Source organism: Kogia breviceps, chromosome 5, assembly GCF_026419965.1.
Source record: "Kogia breviceps isolate mKogBre1 chromosome 5, mKogBre1 haplotype 1, whole genome shotgun sequence".
Lineage (NCBI taxonomy): Eukaryota > Metazoa > Chordata > Mammalia > Artiodactyla > Physeteridae > Kogia > Kogia breviceps.
Window position 1 is genome coordinate 94,770,942 of NC_081314.1, and position 22,715 is coordinate 94,793,656.

The following is a 22,715-nucleotide window of genomic DNA, read 5'->3' on the forward strand; positions in this document are numbered from 1 at the left end:
TAGACAAAGTAGATTTCAGAGAAAACAATACTACCAAGGATAAAGAGGGTCATTTCATAGTGTTAAAGATTAAATTCATCAAAAAAATAGTGTGTTTGAACATGTGTGCCCCTAATAATAGAGCTTCAAAAAACATGAAGCAACAACTGACAGAATAGTATGGAGAAATAGGCAAAGGTACAATTATAGTCAGAGATTTCAACATTCCCCTCTCAATAATTGATAGAACAAGTAGGCAAAATCAGTGAGGATATAGAAGACTTGAAAAGCTCTATCAACCAAATTGGCCTAATTGACATTTATAGAACACTCCACCAACAACAATAGAATATACATGTTTTTTTCAAGTGTACACCATCATCCATCAAGATAGACTATATTCTGACAATAAAGAAAAGCTCAATAAATAAAAAAAGATTAAACTCATATGTTCTATGACCACAATAAAATTAAATTAGAAGTCAACAACAGAAAGAGATCTGGAAAATCCTCAAATATTTGGAAACTATACAATACATTTATAAATAACCCATGGACCAAAGAAGAAATCAAAAGGGAAATTGAAAGTGTTTGTGGGATGCAGCTAAAGCAAAACAATATTTTTAAAAATGGAAATTTATGAGACTAAATCCCTATTTTAGACAAGAAAAATTTTATATTAATGACTTCAGTTTCTAGCTTAAAATGCTAAAACAAAGAACAAATGAAACACAAAATAGGCAGACGAAAGGATGCAATATAGATCAGAGGGTAAATCGATGAAACAGAAAATGTAAAAACAATAGAAAAATTATGTGAACAATAACTTGTTCTTCAGGAAATCAATACAATTGATAAATCTCTAGATGGGGAAAAAGAAGAAAATTATCAGTATCAAAGAGAAGTGAAATCACTACAAATTCTATAGATATTAAAAGAATATGAGAATATTTTGAACAACTTTATGCCAATAAATTTAACAACTTAGATGAGAGGGACAAATTCCTCAAAAGACACAAATTTACAAAGTTCACTCAACAAGAAATAGGTAACTTGAAAAGCCTTATATCTATTAAAGAATTAAAATGTGTAGCTAAAAACCTTTCTGACTAATGGGCATCAGATATATCGGGTACAAAAAAATCTTCAAAATATTTTGGAATTCAAATGATATAAACCAGAGGCAAAAAATTCAAATATTTCCAGGTGCCAGGTAAATAATATAAGTGAATGATGTGGAATAATTACAGGAAAAAACAACTGTCAAAAATACAATCTAACTTTATTTTTACTGAACCATGGTATGTATAGAAATGCAACAACATAAACATATATGATAGCAAAGATTTTATTTTAAATTAAACATAAAAACTTAAAGTCAGTATGTAATTATTAATTATTAACTTTATTTCTTGTGGGTTTTTCTTGGCTCTTCTTTGGAATCAGAAACCTGATTCCTTTTCTTCTGCCCTTAAATATTAGTAATTTTTGTCTTTCCTATGGCATTATGGACAACTTTAAATATTTTACTTTGTCATCAGCATTTAATTTTCTACAGATTCATAATGGAAAATAATTATTGACAGAAGTAGGCACTTCCAAATATGGATAGAATTCTTCCACAAAATGTGCTCTTCCTTCGTCTCTTTACTTGGGTGGCTTCTTCTCATTGTTCAGTTCTCAGAATTAAAATTTCTTCTTCCGAGATGCCCTCTCTCCATTATCTCTTTCTTCTGTTTTCTTAATAGTATTTTTCTTACTAGTAGCTACACTTTTCTTTGTTAACCTGATACTCATCTTTTCTCCTAGCCTGTAGTTCAACCGGTGCAGAGTCTCAGTTTCCCTCATCATTGTATAACTTAGTACATAAACTGCCTCAGGAGTTCCACAAACAATTGAAGAAAGAGTGACTAAGCTCTGGTCAGAGGGCAGGACTGATAGCTGTCATGTACAATTTTCTTGGTCAGTGATGATTTGAGACCGAATTAAATGCCTACTCCAAATGGAGAGAGATAGAAAGTTTTTAAAAAAAATTTTTTTTGGAGGGCAATTTAAGAGCACTTATGAGTTTAAATAGGACACACACTTTGATTGAACTCTTGGTCCTTCAGAAATATATTCTGTAGAGACTTACAGAATGCACACCTTTTAAAGCAGCAATTCTTTTCCATTTAGCCTCAAGGAGAAGTCAGACAAGTACCAAATATGTGCTGAGATGCATTCTCATTATGATGTTATTTGTAAAAGCAAAAAAACAGAGATTGGAAATGAGCTAAATGTACTTCAAAATTATTTAAATAAATTTTGGTATAATCATCAATGAAATGCTATGCAGGCATTAAAATTATAACTGTAGTTAGTTACAGTTAAAAATAACAGTGGAAATAAATCTATAATATATTGTTAAGTGAAAAAAGTTTAAATAATATGTATAAAATAATCATTTCCCTTTTTTCTGTTTTGGTTAAAAAAAACAACTAATGGTCATATATGTGGGTATATATATGGTCATGCCCAGAAAAACATTTAGGAGAATATATAGAATGTTGATCACAGTAATTATCTCTGGCTAGTAGAATATCTAAATTCTTTTTGATACTGTTTATTGTTACAAGGAATATGCATTAATTTTACAATAATTTTTAGAACTAATAAAGATATTTCCATTTGTGAAAAATATTTCTTAAGAAGATTATCCCTCTTCTCTTAGAAATGTTTTAATGTCTCCGATGCCTTTCAGTGAGAAATTTCTTCCAATTATGGGGTGTTTCACATTGATGAAAAACAAGAACTGTTTAAAAAAAAACATTGACTTTTATTTCTCTTTCAGCATGATCCAGAACATATTTATGCTTAAAACCTTTTTTTTTTTTGGTTTATTTCGCTGAGTATTAATAATTGTTTTGAAGTTATGATTTTGTTATCAGGATCAGTTTGCAAACTTGATTTCATTTACACTTGACTGCATCAGTATTTTTTAAGTGAATTCAAATAACTAATTTAAATAACTAATTTGTATGGTATTCCATTTGCTGTGTATAACATAAGCTCTGTATAAAAGGTAAGCCACCATTGCACCAACAGACGATCAGCTCATCACCCTGACAAACCATGTTGTGTCATATGGGGTCTTCATTTCTATAACAACCAGTTCCAGTAAGAGCTGGATCGCTGAGCTAGATCATAGTCCAGCTAGTTTACAGTTTCTGTGCACGGATCAATCCAAACAGCCTGATGGGATCATCATGAATGTTTTCCTCTATTGCCAGGCTTTCTGGTGGGAAACTGTCCGCCAAAGTGGTCTTAGAAAGGTTGATATCCATTGCATGTACCTTCCCATCTTCATCCTTGTCTGACAAATAAGTTTTCTGTTTCTTGGGCTTTCTGCGCTTCCCCTCACAGCTGTGGTCTAGTGAGGCATAGAACATCTTTGCTTCAGTTTCCTAGAAAGAAAGGTATGTTAATTCTTCATGGTTAGCCATTCTTTAACTTTGATGACCTCTGGGTATTTCTAAGGCCTATAAAAAACACACAGCTTGTTTTCTGGGCTTCAGCTACCGTATTTACCAAATTTGTCAATTAGGATGATAAGACTTTGGGGTGGAAAATGCTTAAGTGAACTTTTTGTGTGTATAGTTTTATTTCTTTTTATACTCAAAATATACATGAACCTTTTAGATGGATTTTTACCTGCCTCTCCCCCTGCCTTCACCTCAGGGAGTGCCTGCCCTATGTTTCACCTATCAAGTAACAATACTGATTTGTCAAACTGGGAGCAAAGCATGACAGGAAGGAATTTAACCAATCAAAAATCTGATTTACATATGTTTAATACTTGGTCATTTGATGGTACCTGCAAAACTTCCCAATTTTTCTACATTTATGAGACTCAGAAGTATAACGTTAGGGACTTCCCTGGTGGCGCAGTGGTTAAGAATCCTCCTGCCAATACAGGGGACGTGGGTTCGATCCCTGGTCCAGAAAGATCCCACATGCCACAGAGCAACTAAGCCCATGTGCCACAACTACTGAGCCTGTGCTCTAGAGTCCGCACACCACAGCTACTGAGCCCATGTGCTACAACTACTGAAGCCCGCATGCCTAGAGCCTGTGCTCCACAACAAGAGAAGCCACCACAATGAGAAGGCCGTGCACTGCAACAAGGAGTAGCCCCCACCTGCCTCAACTGGAGAAAGCCCACGTACAGCAACAAAGACCCAATGCAGCAATAAATAAATAAATAAATAAAAATTAAAATCGTGTAAAAAAAAACTATATGTGTTTGCTACATTATAAAAAAAAAAGTATAAGGTTAATTGTCCATTTATATGACTGGCATTTGGCAAGAATTGCATTTCCCATTTTCCCGTTTTTTCCTTTTTTTCCTTTTTTTTTTTACTTCCTTCTTGCCTACCTGTCCCCAGATCCTGTTTGAGCTCCTTTAGGTTGGTCTTGGAGATACTCATTTGCATCCAAGAAAGCCTGCTAGTCCTCTCTGGCCTAGAGCTGAGTCAGTACTAGAATAAGAAGGGCAGGAGACTAGAGAAACTTGGGGAAAGCAATAGGCCTGAAGACAAGACCTTGCATTTGGTGTTTGAAAGTTTAGGATTGAATTCCAGCTCTGTAATATACTGGTCATGGGACCTTGGGCAGTTTTTTGTTTGTTTTAACTATTTTGAGCCTCTTGCTATGAAATGAGAGTACCTATCTTACAACATTATTAGCAAATAGAGATAATATACAGTTGACCCTTGAACAAGCTGGGTGTTAGGGATGCCAACCCCTTGAGCAGGTAAAAATTCACATATAATTTTACAGTCAGCCCTCCATTTCCGCATTCACAAATTCAACTAACCCCTCACCGTGTAGCACTGTAGTATGCATCTGGTGAAAACAATCAACGTTTAAGCAGCCCTGCGCAGTTCAAACCTGGTTTTTCAAGGTTATCAGAGCTGTAGGCTAAATTATCAGAGTTGTAGGCTAAAACTTTAGGACAGCTATTGAATAAATCAGAATATTCTGTATTAAGGATTAAGCCAAAGGTATATCAATTTGTGGAGTCCAGGGTAAAGAGGCAACATTTGGATTAACAAAACCCCTATACATGGATAAGCTTCTCCCTGTAGGCACTTGTTTTCATGCTAAAAGTTAAATGTCTTAAATCTTCTCTACCAGGCAGGGGATGGCTCTATTTACAACCTCTCTTGTATGTTTGTCTGACTTTTTATTTGTAAAATAATCATTTCTGGAAAATTGTATAGAAGATAGGTAACTTGTATCTTTGCTTGAGTCTCTACACCCTTCCAGTTAGCCCATGTACTGTCTTCAAGTGATCTTCCTAAGGCATAACTTCAATATCTTACCATTCTGTCTCAAAAATTTTATCCTAGAATCTGAATTTTATAGCATGGCATTCAAGGTTTTCTGTGCTTATACTTCCACACTTTCTATTTTGATTCCCAGTACTCCCCAAATAAACTCTCTATTTCAAGCAAACTGGACATTTCACTGCTTCCTGAATACACCTCATGCTTTTCAGACCTGCTTTGCCTTTGACTAGATAGATTGAGAAGATGTCAGTGAAGTTAGAAAAATAACCAAAAGGCACTCGGTAACACAAAGGGGTGGATATCTTTTTTGACTGTCCAGCACTTTGTTCTATTCTCTTTCTTTGATAAATTCTCCATTTTCCTTTAGGAAATTTCCCTCTTCTATCTGATCCTAGAGAGCCTATCAATCACAATGCTATACTCCAAGCTTAGCACAGGATTAAGCATGCAACCCAGGCTAGAACCAATTACACTACCCATCCTCCTGTCAACAGAAGTTGGCCCAAGGGTGGACATGTGACTTCAGTAGAGCCAATTACATGGCATCTTTGGGATTGAGGTACAGATGCAGAAATAGAAAAGATATCTTTTTCTGGATTTGGGAGGAAGAAAATCTGAGTCTCCAGTGGCTTTCCCAACCTCAATGGAAGAGTCTGTTGGTAATAGAAGAGAATGAAGTCAGTAACAGAGAAGCAGGGAGAAGAAATGGAGAGAGCTCTCATATTCAATCATTTCATAAACAAAAGACACCCTTTCATCTCCCAGTTACATGAGCCAGTGATTTCCCTTTTATGCTAAAGTGGTTTGAATTGGGTTTTTGCATTTATAACTGAAAGCAAATAATGTATGTCTGGTTGACAACTGGTCCACTTTATCAAGTCCTGCAGAGTTCAAAGAACAAGAGTCCTGAGGAAGGACCACAATGTGTACATGTAATAGTCATTTGTGACTTCCAGAGTGTTGTTTTACTTGAATAGATGGGTGGAAAACATAGACAGGGAAAAAAGAATTTGTATCTATGAAAAGAAATGGAAACCATGGAGGAAAGTAAAAACCAGTTTAGGAATTAGAGAGGAAAAACAGGTTGAAGTAGAGCTTTGTTGTTTTATTTGTTTTTAAATATTGCAGAGATTTGTGTATATTGGTAGGTCAATAGTAATTCATTTAAAGAAAGAAATGGAGACAAATTAAATAATTGAATGTGCAAGATCTTGAAGGAAATAGGAGAAATACTCAAGAGCACAAGTAGGAGTATTGGCTTTGGAAAGAGGAGAGGTTGCTTCTGACATAGAAGGGAAAGGAGGGATAGGTGAGGGGTTTTAACAGGAGGATAAGAGAAGAGAAACAAGTTCACACTTGTATCCTTCAAATTTTTTTAAGACATGGGAACTCTCATGAACTCATTTTATCATTAGGTTTCATGATCATCTCTTCCTAGTTAATAGTAGATACTGAAATTACAACTTCTGAACTGTACACATCATTTTCAAAGGGCAAGAAGCTTATTCCCTTTTCCAACAAACACTTTATCCATCAGGCTTTATTGCATTATATTATAGATTCTTTATGCTTTTGTAATTGACCAAAGTAACTATGTATCATAGTAGCTAACTGGGTAGTGTTTTTGATGATAATGATCATTCTAATAAAATGGAATGAAGCAAATATGAAGAGATGACTTCTGGGTGGGATAAACTGGGAGATTGGGATTGACATATACACACTACTATATGTAAAATAGATAACTAATAAGAACCTACTGTATAACACAGGGAACTCTACGCAATACTCTGTAATGACCTATCTGGGAATAGAATCTGAAAAAGAGTGGATATATGTATATGTATAACTGATTTACTTTGCTGAACACCTGAAACTAACACAACATTGTAAATCAACTATACTCCAATAAAAATTAATTTAAAAAACCAAAGAGAGGGCTTCCCTCGTGGCGCAGTGGTTGAGAGTCCGCCTGCTGATGCAGAGGACACGCGTTCGTGCCCCGGTCTGGGAGGATCCCACGTGCCATGGAGCGGCTGGGCCCGTGAGCTTTGGCCACTGGGCCTGCGCATCTGGAGCCTGTGCTCCGCGACGGGAGAGGCCACAGCAGTGAGAGGCCCGCGTACCGCAAAAAAAACCAAAGAGATTACTTCTAATTTTTGAAATTAAATTTGTGAAATAGAATGAAGGGTGAAATAGAATGAAGACTAATCTCCTTAGAAGTGTCTTTAAATGTATAATTTATAAAATAGCAGACTTTGAAAGATATTTTAAGGCTTTGCACAATTTCCAGCTGAGTAAAAACCAGACGCAGCACAAATAAAGCTGGCCTATTTAATTTATATGTTTTAAACAACAACTTCTACTCAGAATTCTCAGTTCTTTCATAACTAAGGTGCTGTGAATCTCTGCATTTCAGGTGGTGTAGTTACATTTTAACCTTCTTGAGAGGTTTTCTCTTTATTATTATGAATATTGCCATGAATTTTGCAGATCATATTATAACATGCAGTTTTCATATCTTTTATCTAAAAAATACATTTACAATTAATTGAACATCACATGACAGATTTGCCCATGAGAGGATGACCTTACATTTTGCTTAAACCTCACCACATCTTGGTTTCTTAATAAAAATTTCAAGAATTTGATTTTTTAGGAGATTCATATAAAGAAAAAGAGAAATTCTATCTTAATGGGAAGTTTCCAAGTTCTGACCCATCTTTGGGAGGAGGGTGTTTTCTATTAGGCAGGATTAAGTTTGGATTCTGTCTCCCCACTTAGTTTCTGAGTCTCTAGGTTAAGTTTTTCATCTTTTGCAAGCCTCTGTCAAATGGGAATAACCGTGCTGACTCCCTTACAGGAATCTAAAAAGATATGCCTATAAAGCACATAATACAAGCCTGACATGTAACAACTGCATAGGAAATGCTGGCCCTATAACTGTTTCTAGGGAATAGCACAAGAGCACATAATAAAAGGGACGAGATCGGGGAGAAGAAAGAACCATTATAACTGAAATTTATAACATTTCAGCTTCCCGTATACTAAGAATTGTGAATGGCAATGCTATGTCTGAGGATGCTGAAGTGATTGTGGTAGTAAAAAGATAAACTACCCATTTCTTCTTGGGATTTTCTGTTTCTACTTAGGCTTTAGTCCTGCCTATCTCCATACAAGCCATGTGTAAATCTCTTGTCATAAGACCATAGCCATAGGACTTGTATTAAATTTACACTCATGTTTTTAATAAAACAGAAGTATGGTCTTTTATAGTTAATTTATCTTTTCACTAAAGGTCTCTTTCTCCCCATCCGCCATAAATTCCCGACATCTAGGTCTTCTGAGAATTCTGCATGTGTCAACTTTTATATTTATTTCTATGATACATGTAATTATTTTCTCTCTGAAAGGAAAAGCTTAACTAATTCTTTAGGAAGAGAATCCACTTTTCCCTTGAAATCTATTGCCTTTGTAGTTGTACGTAATTTTGACTCTTTAAGTGTAGCTCTGAGTACTATTTATTTGCCTTTGAGCTTTTCATTACAGCTCAGGCTCCAGAATTTGACACAGATTCAGAATGCAAAATTTCTAACAGGCTGCTTCTGATGTTTATCAGAATGTGCTGCTTTTATGCTCTTGAAACATGCAGCTGTGCTATGACCTAGGCTGAACTTGGCCCTTGATATGGAAAACAAGACTTAACCTGTGAAGGTGGGGCATCTTCTTGCAGTTTGTTCACAGATCTCTCTGGCCCGGCTTTCATTTGTTCATAGTAGTTTTCATCCACTGGTTCTTGGGAGTGGAAAAGAGATTTACAATGGAAAAATAAAAAATGCTGGCATGAATAAAAATACATGACCCAAACAACATTTAGCTATAAATGTGAAACCTTCAGGGATCATTTGACTAGGCTTTTTTTGTGAAGAAACAGAGGTAAGGAAGCACAAACTGCTCTGCAGATCAGACTGTGGAGAAGTCTGTTGCCCTACAGCATTAACAATTAGACAAAAGAAGGTCACTTGGGATAAGGACTAGATCATATTAATTTTTTTATACCATTGTAGGACATGACAGTCTCAACTTAAACTACCATTTAGATGTTATTGAGATCCCACGAATTAAAGGATTGTCTGTGTTCTCTTTAAGCCTGATTACAAATGGTGCAGATGGCATAAAACACAGAGCACCATATATTGATGATTACGATTTGGTAATTTTTTCCATAAGTAAGACATTTTACTAAGAGGCCTTCTTAACCTTACATAACATTTTTGAAAAAGGTTTTAGATTATGTTTGTCGTCCCATAAATCAGTGACAGGACAGTTCAGCCAGGCTGTTTTGAGGGTCTGGGGTGTATAATGCTGGTACTAAGTACTTGGGGGTTTTTGTACCATGTCCACCAGCCAGCAGACCTACACTTATTTCATCCTGTAGGGATGCTTACTGAATCATCCGTACCTTTCTTTCCCCAGATACTCCTGTTTAAAAGGGAGAAGAAGGAGAGTTAATGACTTGTGGGACGGTGAGTAACCTGGCAGAGATGTGGATTGCACCAGTTTGATCCCATAGATAAAAATATATGTTTACTATAATACAAGGTACTTCAAAATCATTCAACTCTTTCTGAAAAGCAATGCAGAGAACTGGCCCATAGGGTGATGTTTCTCAAAGCATGGATCATGGAAAACATGCATTAGAATCACCTGGAAGGCTTGTTAAATAGCAGGTTCCTGAGCTCTATCATGGAACTACTAAATCAGAACCTGTAGGAGTGACACCTGTGCTCATTAGACATGGAGACTGCAGATATGGTGGGCTTTGATCCACCAGAATACATAAGAAATTAAGTCCTAAGATACTACAGGTAGGCACCAAAATTCTGCAAGGGGAAATGGGAAGGAAAATTATTTTTAATAGTCTACTCCTGAAAAATAGTTTCTGATTCCTCAGAGTGCAGAGCTTAGAGGACACTTTCCAATGGGGGGAAAGACAAAAATTAAATAAATTCTTGACTCCTATAAAATTCTCATGTGTGTAACTTTAGGAGATTCCATACTGTTTTGATATAGAGAGATTCAGATAAATTTAGCCCATTACTGGAAATCTCTGGGTTCGAGACTCAGAGATCAACAGGAATTAACCCCCCAAGTCTCCTGTCATGAATTAAGTGAACTTCTTACAGGGCAAGGATAGCGTTAAATGCTAGTGTTACTCTCAACAGTTTCTCTCATCAGAGCTCTGGAATTAGATCACAGCTGTTTGTTTTGAGGCATTTAGGGGCATTTTATTTTTGGGGTGGTTGGGATATTTCAAGTAATAAGGGATGCTGGGAATTGAAGAGTACTTGTTACAAAAGAACAAAAAAATGTATAACCCACTCAGTGATGGTTTGGCGCTTCTTTTTCCCTGCTTGTCATCAGTGTAAACCTAGGTTCTCTACTTTAAAAGAACCAGTTAAAACAAGGGAAACCAGAGACGTCTTCTTTGTTCCAAATTATTCACTGTAGATTTGCTTTTATATACAGAGCATAAAACACTGTTTACCTGGGTCATTTACTGTTCTAGAAATAACTTTATTTCATAGAATTCTGTGTGTGTCAGAATTCATGGTAATAGTCTTCCGGTAGTCTCATTACTACTAGAGTAAAATAAAGAGAACATAGAAAAACAGGATGTTGATTTACACTGAATGTTGATTTATGATATGTAGCTTTGGAAATATATGCTAAATGATATGCTAAAAATACTGAATTTATGGTTACCATTGGAACATTTAAATGTGACTGTGACAAAAAATAAGCTACCTCAAATTCTTTGTGGAATTAGGTGGGGTAATTGATTTATAAAGAAATTTAATTTCTGGAAAAATAAAACTTACCTGGGACCGCATTATCTAAGTTACCATAAATTGGTGTGTCTTCAAGGTCATACTCATTTTCCCTATAATAAGGAAATAATTTGCCTTGTTAGAATCTACTTTACACATAGTTCAAAACTAATCTCTCAGCTAAATTCAATATTGGGTAAATTATTGCATGCTCTTATTCAGCCTTGACCAGCCAAGGTAGATAGGCAAGTAAGTGAGTAAATGCAAGTGTGTATGCGTATGTGTGTATGAATTTGAAAAGATGTGTTTTGGACCCTCTTTTGGGGAACGATAATGGCCAAGTACTTATTTAGCACTTGTTGTGTGTCAGATACTACTTGAAGTGCATTGTATATATTCATTCATTTAATTCTCACAACAATTCAACCAGATAGGCACTACAGCATTCCCACTTTATGGATAAGGAATGTGAGGCACAGACTGGTTATATAATTTGCTGAAGGTCACAAGACTAGTAAATGGCAGAGCTGGGATCAGAACCTAGATTATCTGTGCTCTAATCTATACATTGTACTTCCTGTTTATTTGCCAAGAATATCACTCTGAACATTCCCCTAGCACTCTGTTTACTAAATAAATATTAATTGACAGTGATGATTAAAAAATAAGAGGCCAGAGAAATATCGTAGACTCAGCTTGGCAGATGCAATAAAATGATTGACCACCTATTACATCCAAATACTGTGCTGTTTTACATGCATTATATCAAAAACCAAGGGAAATTCTGCAGAAATATTATTATTTTCCACTTTACAGATAAGTCTGAGATTCAGACAGATTAGAGTATTTTCCCTCACCTTATGTGTAATATCAGCAATAGATAGCAATTCTGAAAGCTTTTCTTTATGCCAGTGCTCATTGAACCCTCAGGACAACCCTATGAGATGCATTTTTTTAAATCCCCATTTTGCACATAAGGAATTTGCAAGCTAGAGAGGTAAACTGTCAAAAGACACATAGACAGTAACTGTCAGTGCTAGGACTGTAATGCAAGTCTGGTCCTAAAGCTCTGAATACTATTTGCTCTTGATGTTTGATTAACTTTCCTTATAGCCTCATCTGAATAATCCTATTAGGATTACAGTAGACAACCTACCATTGTCACCGAACAGTGACAATGGCCCTGGTGACCAGCTTTCACAATAGCAGGTTGGGGACAGAAGAACATTTCAGGCAGTGAGAGTGGCATTTCGTAAAACAGCAGCAAATGTTTTAACTTTGAGATTACATATCACTGAGAGCTGGAGGGAATTGTATCAAAGGAAAAATAACTCTTATCTCAAGGCAGAACACCTATATTACTCCCATGCTTCTAAAAGAAGACAGTATATGTAAATAGTAAGTAGGTATCGTTTAAAAAAAACAGATCAAATGATACCTGTATGAAATGATTTGAAAATCCAGATGCTGGCATGTATTTTGCTTATCTGATAACAAAGAAACTCATCCATAACCTTTCTTTCCATTGGTAATTCACTACAGCTTAATATTGGGATATGGAATAGTCCCTGCTCATGGTTTTTCTCTGGCTATACAGAGAATATAATAGCAAAAGGTGAAGAATTTTTAATAAGACAATCCATCCATTTTTCCTAGCCCACACAGATAGCAGATACAACCTGCAAATGATAAATCATGTCCAGAAAAATGAACATCATTTCATTCTCTATGAATGAAAATAAGACGTGATTTATAATGCAGTGCCTTGTGTCTACAGGCAGGTCTCAAATGATTAATCATCGCAAATAAACTATTATAAAGAAGCAGTTGCCTAACCAACAAATTAAAAAGTATGTCTTTACTTGGCAATGCCAAATATCTCCAGCCTATTGCAAATATCTAATAAATTTCAAGCACAAATGTTTGGCAGTGTTTTATGTTGAAGATTGATTACTACTTTAAATAAATTAATAAATATGCCCAGAGGCTAGTGCACCTCTGAGTTTTGGGCCAGATCAGATTCTCCATTGTTCTCAACATGTCTGAAATGATCTTCTAACTAATCGGCACATTTACTGACATTCCAAGATTTAAAATAATATTAATTGCATCTTTTACTAGGGTTCAAATTTTCTACTTTCACATAAATTTTCTCTAGTCTCTATTTTTAAAGTTTGTATTTATATTTTATTATTATTTTATTGTGAAGTCCTTTAAAGAAAATGCCTCAAATACTTTATTATCTAAGTAGATTAAATAAGTAAATTCAATTTTTAAAAAATCATTACTTCTAAGTGGGTGATTTTGGACATAAATTCTCTGAATTTCAACTTCCTTATTTATTTATTTAAATTTATTTTAAATTTTATTTATTTTATTCTTGGCTGCATTGGGTCTTCGTTGCTACACACGGGCTTTCTCTAGTTGCGGCGAGCGGGGGCTTCTCATTGCGGTGGCTTCTCTTGTTGCAGAGCACGGGCTCTAGGCACGTGGGCTTCAGTAGTTGTGGCACGCGGGCTTCAGTAGTTGTGGCTCGCGGGCTCTAGAGCTCAGGCTCAGTAGTTGTGGCGCACGGGCTTAGTTGCTCCGTGGCATGTGGGATCTTCCCAGACCAGGGCTCGAACCTGTGTCCCCTGCATTGGCAGGCGGATTCTTAACCACTGCGCCACCAGGGAAGCCCCAATTTCCTTATTTATGAACAAGGATATTAAATTATTTAATCCCTATTGTTCTTTACAGCTCCCAAATTCTATGACATAAATGTAGATTTCCAATATCCAAATAAAAATGAAAGATTTCTGTAAAACTCAATATAACTATTTTAAGGGGCTGGGAAGTTGTAAGATTGATTAAAAAGAGTAAGCTTAGGGTCTTTCAGAAGTTGTTTTTGCTAAGTGTTAACCTGAGTTGCTTAGTAGACATTTCTTTGAATAGGCAGATATATGTTTGGGTTTCACCACTGTACAAAGGTTACTGAAAGCCTTGAGAGAGGATGAAATTACTAATGGAAAAAGTGTAGATAGAGAAGAGGTTCACTAGACTGACCCCTGGGCAGTCTGTTGTCAAAGGTTCAGGAACCAGCAAAGGAGAAGAAGCTGCTACTAATTGAGGAGAAAAACCAAAAAGGGGGGGGCCCAGAGTCTGGAGAAGCAAGTGTCTCAAGAAGTAGAGTGTCAGTGTGTCAAATGCTACAGATGGACCATGTATAATGAGACTAAGATTTGCCATGTAGATTTCATTGGTGATCTTGACAAAAGCTGAGTCAGTGGATTATTGAGGGCAGAAGATGGAATAGAGTAGGTTCAAGAAAGAAGAGAAGAGGAAGAGAAGTCAGCAAATATGGACAGAATGTAGATGGCTTCCAAGTTTTGCTATAAAGGGTGCAGAGCAATGGAGAGGTAACTATAGGCAATCTAATATCAAGGGAACTTTTCTTTTCTTTTTTTTTTTTAAAGATGTCAGACAGTACTGTCTGTTTATATACTGATGGGAATGAGACAAATAGGAAAGAAAAAGCAATAATGAAGGAGGAAAGAAAAGGGAAAGTTGTTGCAACAATGTGTTTCTGAGTATATGCTCATTAAATTTTTACTTTCTCTGGCAGGGACTGTGCCATGGGTGTAGGTTTCTTGAATTTGGGGTGAGTGGATATCAAAGATAGACCCTTGACCCAGGAGAAAAGTGTAAACCCCAGCAATTTTTGTATAACTAGGGTTAGTATGGCTAGGGTTAGCTAAGAACCAGTAGTATTTCCTATGAGGGGGGAAGTTAATGGACTCTCAGGCAATGATATCTAACATTAAATTTTTATTCTCTTGATCAGTGTTCATAGGTCCTTCTAAGGATGTCTACTTTTCTGTAATGTCAGTTAAACACAGGAGCTTATATTGCCAGTGCTTTGGAGCCCTTGAAAAGAAGAGTCTTTTGTCAAAGTTTGGGGGAAAGGAGACTGGAAAGATCTGCCAGCATGAAGAATTCTAAACAAGATGGGGAAAGAAAACTAGAGCATTGACACAGAGCTAGGGGTGCCCAAGAGGCAACCAAGAATAAGGTTTTTGGAACCTATAAGCACATTCTGGGGGATTCCCCAAAATACTTAAAAATCTTTTTATTTTTATTTTTTTTGCGGTACACGGGCCTCTCACTGCTGTGGCCTCTCCCATTGCGGAGCACAGGCTCCGGACGCGCAGGCTCAGCGGCCATGGCTCACGGGCCCTGCCGCTCCGCGGCATGTGGGATCTTCCCGGACCAGGGCACGAACCCGTGTCTCCTGCATCGGCAGGCGGACTCTCAACCACTGCACCACCAGGGAAGCCCCCCAAAATACTTAGGTTAGGGACTGGACTTCTTGCATTCCCACAGGGTTGGAGCTTGGGTTATGGTTACTTGTACATTAAAACAAATAAACAGAAGGCTTGAAAACATGGAGATACTTTGGTTCCAAGTGTGGCAGTGGTCACAGTGAGGGCCTCATCTGCATATCTACCTGGAAGTCTGCGGCACCAGGGAAGGCTACCCAGGAGTTCTATTGTCATCAGGATACTCAACCCTGGGAACAGGTGGAGAGGACAGTTGAGACTAAAGGTCTGTTCCAGGGCACCAGGTCAGTATATTTAGCAAAGAGGGGAAGTGAAAGGGGGTGGTTCTCAGCCTGCCAAACTAGAAATCCAAGAAATCATCTTAAGGTAGAAGAATAGCTGCGATGAGATATGATTCGTGATAAAAGCACCTTTCAGTGCCACCCAGGAGAAGACCATGCAAAAGTTGCTGGGGATTTGTCCTAAGTCCTTGAGAAAGACTGAACACCGAGGAGCTATAATAAGCTTAGTGTAAATCTGAACTGCTTTCCTAAATTAAGGGGTAAATATAATTCAAATGGGTGCGAATTTTCTTAGACCTTAATTTTCACCTAATAAAGCATCCAGCCTTTTTTTTTTTTTAATCAGTCAGCTACCCTTGTAAGTACAGTATTATATTATAATCCATACTTTTCAGATGATAAAATTCCACTTCAGCAATGCTCATTTTCCCAAGATTACAAACCTGGTAATTGCAAGAGTGATTAACATCCAGAACTGTTTGTATCTCAAACCGATGATATTCTCACTGCATTATCCTCTTAACACAGATCAAAAGACAAGAATTGTGTAGAATTATGTTTAAAGGACAAATAAAGTGGCCCAGGGGTAAATACCAGGAAGTGTATATTTAACTTTCTATTAGATATAGATGCTTTGCTGTCCTTAAAGTGATCATGTTCCTGACTTACTAATGTAGGAAGGCAGAGATTTGGGGAAAGTGCAGCAGGGAACCCAGTGTGAGGGAAGCTTGCCTCCCTTCTCCCCAGCCTTGAACCATCTAAGGACTGAGGAAGCATCCACAATTCTAGCCCTACCTAAGAAAGATAGCCCTTATTTCCACCTGCTGTTTTAAGTTTATTTCTTAATGGCTGGAGATAGTTCATTTGTTTCTCTTCTGAAGCCTCCATGCTCTCCTATAAAGGTGACTTTGGCTCCCAAACTACATAATCAGAGAAATAAACAAGCTGTGAAGTACATACATAAACTTGTGAATTAATATGCCAACCTCTTTTTAATAGATACAATCTGCATTTTATATTCAAATTTTGCCTAAATGGAGATTTATTACAATAGATAACAGATTATTAAGTCCTCGAGGGAAGGATCACATCTTTTCATCTTTCTATCTCTGTTGTTTAAACAAATGCTTATATGTTGAATGAATATTTATTGAAGGAACAGATGTTATAAAAGAACAAGCCTCCTTTCTGAATTTTCCCTGCACCTAAGAGCCTGCTTGCTTTGAGATGGGTGTTTTACCAATTTTTCTTTCTGATTCTTCCCATCCTAATCCAAAAACCATCAACCCAATCTTTGGTCGTAGGATAGTATCACAAGACTTTCTATCACACGGCATCTTAACTGCCTTTCAAATGACAAGTATCAAATCAATCGTCAGATTAACTTCTACATGGTTATGTAGGATTCTTTTTGTCATATTTTTTGTTGTAACCAAATCAGCAAATTAACTAATGACTTAAATTATCTTGAAATGAACTAATGACTTAAATTATCTCATGTTATAGAATCCAATGTTAAAAGCAGTCATAAAATATAGATTGTCTTTTTTGTGTGGGTCTGCCTATAGCCCAGATCTGAATCTTCCAGAGACATTTCCACACAGAGAAGAATATTTTTTTTTTAAATAGGACATTTTAGAGGCCAATGAAAAGCTTGCAGTCTTACCCTGTACAGTGAGACAGTTCTGTTTTTGAAAGACCTTTTCAGCCTTTCAGTTTACCATTTCAAAAAGGTCTTGAAGAATCCTCTAGGAAATTTTCTATATTTAGATTATTTTAATCCTAAAAGAGAAATTTCCAATCTAATGACACATTTGGGTCAGAATATATTGTCCAAGAAAATGAAACTTCTTTACTATGCTTTATATTAAAAACCTTCTTTAAAAAAAGTTTTATACCACACAAATTTATCTGCAACATGCTTAATAAGTATAAGCGATTAAGTTATGTTATATCTATAACTGTATATTATTTTAGAGGTATTTATTGGCAATACCCTTAAAAATGGCACAGCACAAATCATCCTTGTTTATGTATGTGTGCATACATATCTTAAATTGTATTAATATTGCTAGATTTCTTTCTACCTTGAATTCTTAAGAGCCACACAATTCTATATGTAATTAGACTACATTTTTACAACCTGGACTGAAGCCTAATCTAGGATATCTTCTTCCAAAATTAATGAGGATTCTGTAGATACCATTTTGTCCTTCATCCAGCTGTCTCACTGATTCAGGATGAGTAAGTAAGTAGGGCAGATAATAATATTATTATAACTATTATTCTTCAGGTGGAAGTAAAAGTAATTAGAACTCACTTTTCATTTTATTTTAACCCAAGTGAAACATTCCTGAGCCAAACCTATAAGCAATATAACATTAGTTACTTCTCCTTATTCCTTGGGAATCATAATCTGTGACTCATTTTCTACATACCTGGGAAAGTAGTCATCGGAATACTTGTATATTTTATCTGAAAGATATTTAAAATAGACAAATTAAATTTTGACGTACATGTCTTAAGCCTTCTAGAGCATGTCTGAGAGGAGCTTAGCCTCAATGTCAGTTAACATCGTTAGTCAAGCCACTTGACCACCACTGTTTGAACTAGGGATACTAGGGATAAGGATATTCTCCGATTTGGGCCAGTCAGGTTCTCTCTTGGTAATCTGGAGTGAAAACATGGTGCAGCTTGGCAGTAATGCAGAGCCCAGCTTTGTGGCCATTTCATGCAGGGAAACACCAAGCGGAGCACACTGGAAACCTGTCCCTGCCTTTTCTGTGGTTCTAGTCTGTTGTGGGCCTGGCTGTACTCTCTGCCTTCAGGTTCCAAGAAACACCTCTGCTTCCTTCTGACAGACTTCCCTCTTTGCCCTTGCTGGTTTGGATAGGCTTTTCTTCCTTATCAAGAAAAAAAAAAGTCCCTAGAAGACACTTCTATTTATTTACTTATTTATCTAATCTTGGAGTGCCCATTAGCATTTCTTGGTATGTGACAATATCATAAAAATGATGTTTAGGAAGTTCCTCTGGTCATGATTACATTTCACCCACGTGGTAAAAATAGAGAGGTAAGGAGAGATAAGGGTTCTAGAGAGAAGAAATCCAGAAAAGGTTGGCAACACAGTCTCTAAAAGCAATCAAAACAGTAGAATTGCTTTTAAGGGAAACAGTATGCTGGTCTGCAAAAACCAGACTGACCAGAGATTTGATGTAAGATTGTAAAATCATGCAAAAAATAGGGGTCAAATCTCAAAGTATCCACTGTTGAACCTTGGAGGTGGTGGTTCAAAGGCAAATGAAAGGAAATATTTGTACTTCAAATTAAATATGTGTATTCAAAATTGGAAAAAAATAGTTTCAAGAAATTTTTAGAGAGGCAATAGTTAGAGGAAATTAAGAGAAATTCAGAGTTCAGTTTTAATAATTAAGATCAAAATTATGAAGAAGTGTGTATTACTGGTTTATCAACAAATTTTCTTTGAACTGAATAGTTGTATATAATATGATATTTATTATATTTTGATTGCATATTATTAAGCCTGGCATTAAATAAAAACCAAAATCTTGCAAAAGCTATCATGAAAGTAAAGCCCAGTATTATCTAAGTCTCTGACAGTGACTCAGAGACAATAGCAATCAAATGGTGATCTTTCCGTTTTAACATTTGGAAAACACTGTGTGTTGGTAAGAAACTAACAAAAATGTTTCCCAATAATTGAGCAAGTCACCAAACAACTACAAAGATTATTTTTAGTTAGATTTATATGCGACAAAGTTGTTATTCTCCAGAGAGGTCATTAACTCTTAGAGAAACATTATTAAATAATGTTTCAAACAAATTATTAAAATCACCACATTGGAGGGCGAGATGGATATGTCATGTGTCAGTGTGTTTGGAAGAATTCTGTAAAGGACCAAATGCGGGAAGTTTTTGCAAAGCACAAACACCAAGCAGCTATGGGACCGAAAGTGATGAATCCCATTTGGGATCTGTCAGAAATATGTTTCTTCTAGCCCACAGTAAATGTCGTACCATGGACTGCATCTAAAAGATGCAGCTGTTTTCAACTACCTTCAGACTAGTTTTGTGAATATGAATGCAACACGGATGTTGGGAGAAGCCTAGAGAAGTCTACTGTTGCACAGTTGCCACAAGTTAATGGAAGCCCAGCAAAATCAGAAAGCTTGAGAAGTGTAAAAAATATCAATAAGCATAGGAATAAAAATCAGTTAATATAGATTAGAAAATTGTTAACTGGAAAATATAAAGTATGTATTGATTTCTTTTTATATGAAGTACATGTTTATACTCAGGTCATTAATTATTATTCAAATTTGTCTGGAATTAAAGTGCATATACAAGAATTTAGTCCACCTGTAGCTTGAGGTATCATGGAACAAATTCAGGGTTAGGAATCAGAAGACACTGGATTTGAGTACCAGCTCTTCAATGCATTTCATTGCAAATGAACATGAAAATCATTGCAAAACTCTGATTCTTAGTTTATCAATAAAGTAGTGTTAATAATGCCTATATCATGCAGTAGATGTGGAAGATAAATGAAATCATTTATGTAAAAACATTTTAGAAAATGATAAAGTTGGTTATCAATATTATATATTCTAAATCCATATCCTGCAGCAAGCCATGTTTGTGCTGATTGGAATTGCTAAGTTTCTTCATTAAATGGATTAGCTGAAAAGTAGTTGACATAATTTAAATGCTATTTGAAAGATAAAAGAATTATAAGTAAAGATTGATTTGAAATGAAATAATCAAATCTCACCTTTCGCAAGAAGATTTTCACCGAGTAGTAAATTCAAAGGAAAGATAAAAACAAACAAAAAATAGTGACAGTACTTAAATAGAATTTAAAAAACTAGGTATGCTGTGCTTTGTGACCACCTAGAGGGGTGGGATAGGGAGAGTGGGAGAGAGGGTGATGCAAGAGGGTAGAGATATGGAAACATATGTATATATATAACTGATTCACTTTGTTGTAAAGGAAAAACTAACATACTATTGTAAAACAGTTATACTCCAATAAAGATGTTTAAAAAAATAAAAAATAAAAAAATAAAAAACTAGGTATGGAGTAAAATTGTTTCTCCAAACAGATCAACAGTTCTTAAAGATAATGTGAATTTTCCAATTGGAGGTGCTTAGAGTATGAATGATGGTGCCTGGAAAATACACTGCTGTAATATGTAAAAGGATAGTTCTATGGAAGGAAAAGGAAAATGTAGTTTGATGTATTAGTAGCAGAGAAAAGCAAACAAATAAATAAATACATAAAAGATTTAGACCAAAAAACTCTGTGTGAGAAAGGAAAGAGAAGCAACTATATAAAGGCTACAACATAATAATGCGATGCTTAGATGGAAGGAAAGGGAACTAAAACAATGTGAAGAAGGAGAAAATAAGTAATGGGTAAAGGATATTATACATCAAAACCAACTGTCTTGAAGAAGCATCCTGAAAGGGCACCTTAAAAGTTCGAGGTCACCACATCACACTACTCTTAAAATTTAAATGTATAATCTGGAGTGGGACAATCAGTACTTGGATGGTTTTAGTTTTACAATTCTTACCATAAGTAGTGTGATAGAATATGATCTCTTTCAATAGAGGTATAGCAGTCAAAGGTTTAGAGGTTACGGCAAAGGAGAAAGGTCAACAAGCTCAGGCTCCCGAAAAGAGCTTGCTCCGTCATCAGGCCTTATAGGTTTATTTAAAAGTAAATGGCATGATTTAAAACCTACTTAAACATTTCAGTTATATTTAATAAAATCAAACACAGTTTTTATTTTATTATAAAGCAGTTATGTTTGCAAGACTCTGTGTGAGAAAAGCTGGGTGAGTTTTCATAATCCTCTCTTGTGATTCAGATATAAACACTGTGGTCAGGTTCATGGTTGAAAGGGTGTGAGCTAACATTTTCTTTTGTTTTCCCCTTTATAGTGTTCACTCTTCCATGTGCGATACATAACAACAAGAAACAAGAACACATGGTTTAAACTCCATAATACAAATTTTATGATACATTTTTAATGTGAAATATGTGCCATAATTTTCTAGCAAATAGGAGATACGCTGATAGGACTATGATGTATGAGCGAAACAAGCAGTTCTTTATCCTTCTCAAAACGAGAAGAAAGATTAGATAAAGAATATTTTGGGGACTTAAAGGAAGAAAAAGTGAATGCATTCCTATCAGAAAAAGAAATAAATATAATCCTACTAAAGAACAGATTTGGACAAAGAATCACATGAAAATGAAAGATTTATTTTGGAGGAAGGAGGACTCTATTTCAAAGCTTCTATCTAGCCCTGCTACAGAAAACATCAAGGAGAGGCTTATCTTGTCTATCTGATTGAATGTGTAGTTACTGCATTGTTGCTGGAATAGAGATTTTCTTTTATAAGCTATTTAATACATCTGCAAAACTTACTCACTGACTGTTTGCCAAGGTGGAGTCATGTCTTGCAAGTTTCTTAGCCACAAAGAATAGCACAAAGATGTAGAAATAAAAAAATACATAAGGCCAAAAGCAGGGGCATTGTATACACAGACCAAGGGGCAGAAAAACTGGCTAATATGATGCAATCTCTTCTAGTCTGTCTGTCCAGGAGAAACAAAGCAGTGAGGAGTCTTCAGGAGGACTGAAAAGGAGTCAAACAGTTTGCAGAGCTAATCCCAAATCCACTTGGAATCTCTGGGTGGGAAAGAAAGACAGTGCTGTTTGCTCATATGACGTAGAAAGGGTGGGTTATTAGTAGTACTTGAGTGGTTGGGAATGGGCTGCAGAGAGAAAAAGGGGAGATGGGATAAGAACAAAAGGTCTTATTTGGCAACAACAAACGCTGTTCCAAGGCTAATCTTAAATGTGCACATCTATAAAGTGCAAGACCCAGGGTAATGTGCTCTGCCTAAGGAGTAAAGCTCAAGTAAAGTCTCAGTCTTTTTTT

General features: G+C 36.0%; 1 protein-coding gene across 1 annotated transcript in view; it reads right to left on the reverse strand.

Moving 5' to 3' along the window:
* Positions 1 to 1,244: 1,244 nt before the first annotated feature.
* TRAT1 (T cell receptor associated transmembrane adaptor 1) overlaps positions 1,245 to 22,715 on the reverse strand; it is a 36,550-nt gene continuing 15,079 nt past the window's right edge. The window contains exons 3-6 of the mRNA XM_067035362.1: positions 18,179 to 18,215; positions 11,192 to 11,253; positions 9,016 to 9,104; positions 1,245 to 3,422 (exon numbers count right to left, since the gene is read on the reverse strand). Of these exons, the coding sequence (XP_066891463.1) occupies positions 3,177 to 3,422; positions 9,016 to 9,104; positions 11,192 to 11,253; positions 18,179 to 18,215 (434 nt within the window). The 3' untranslated portion in view covers positions 1,245 to 3,176. The remainder of the gene's footprint in view (positions 3,423 to 9,015; positions 9,105 to 11,191; positions 11,254 to 18,178; positions 18,216 to 22,715) is intronic.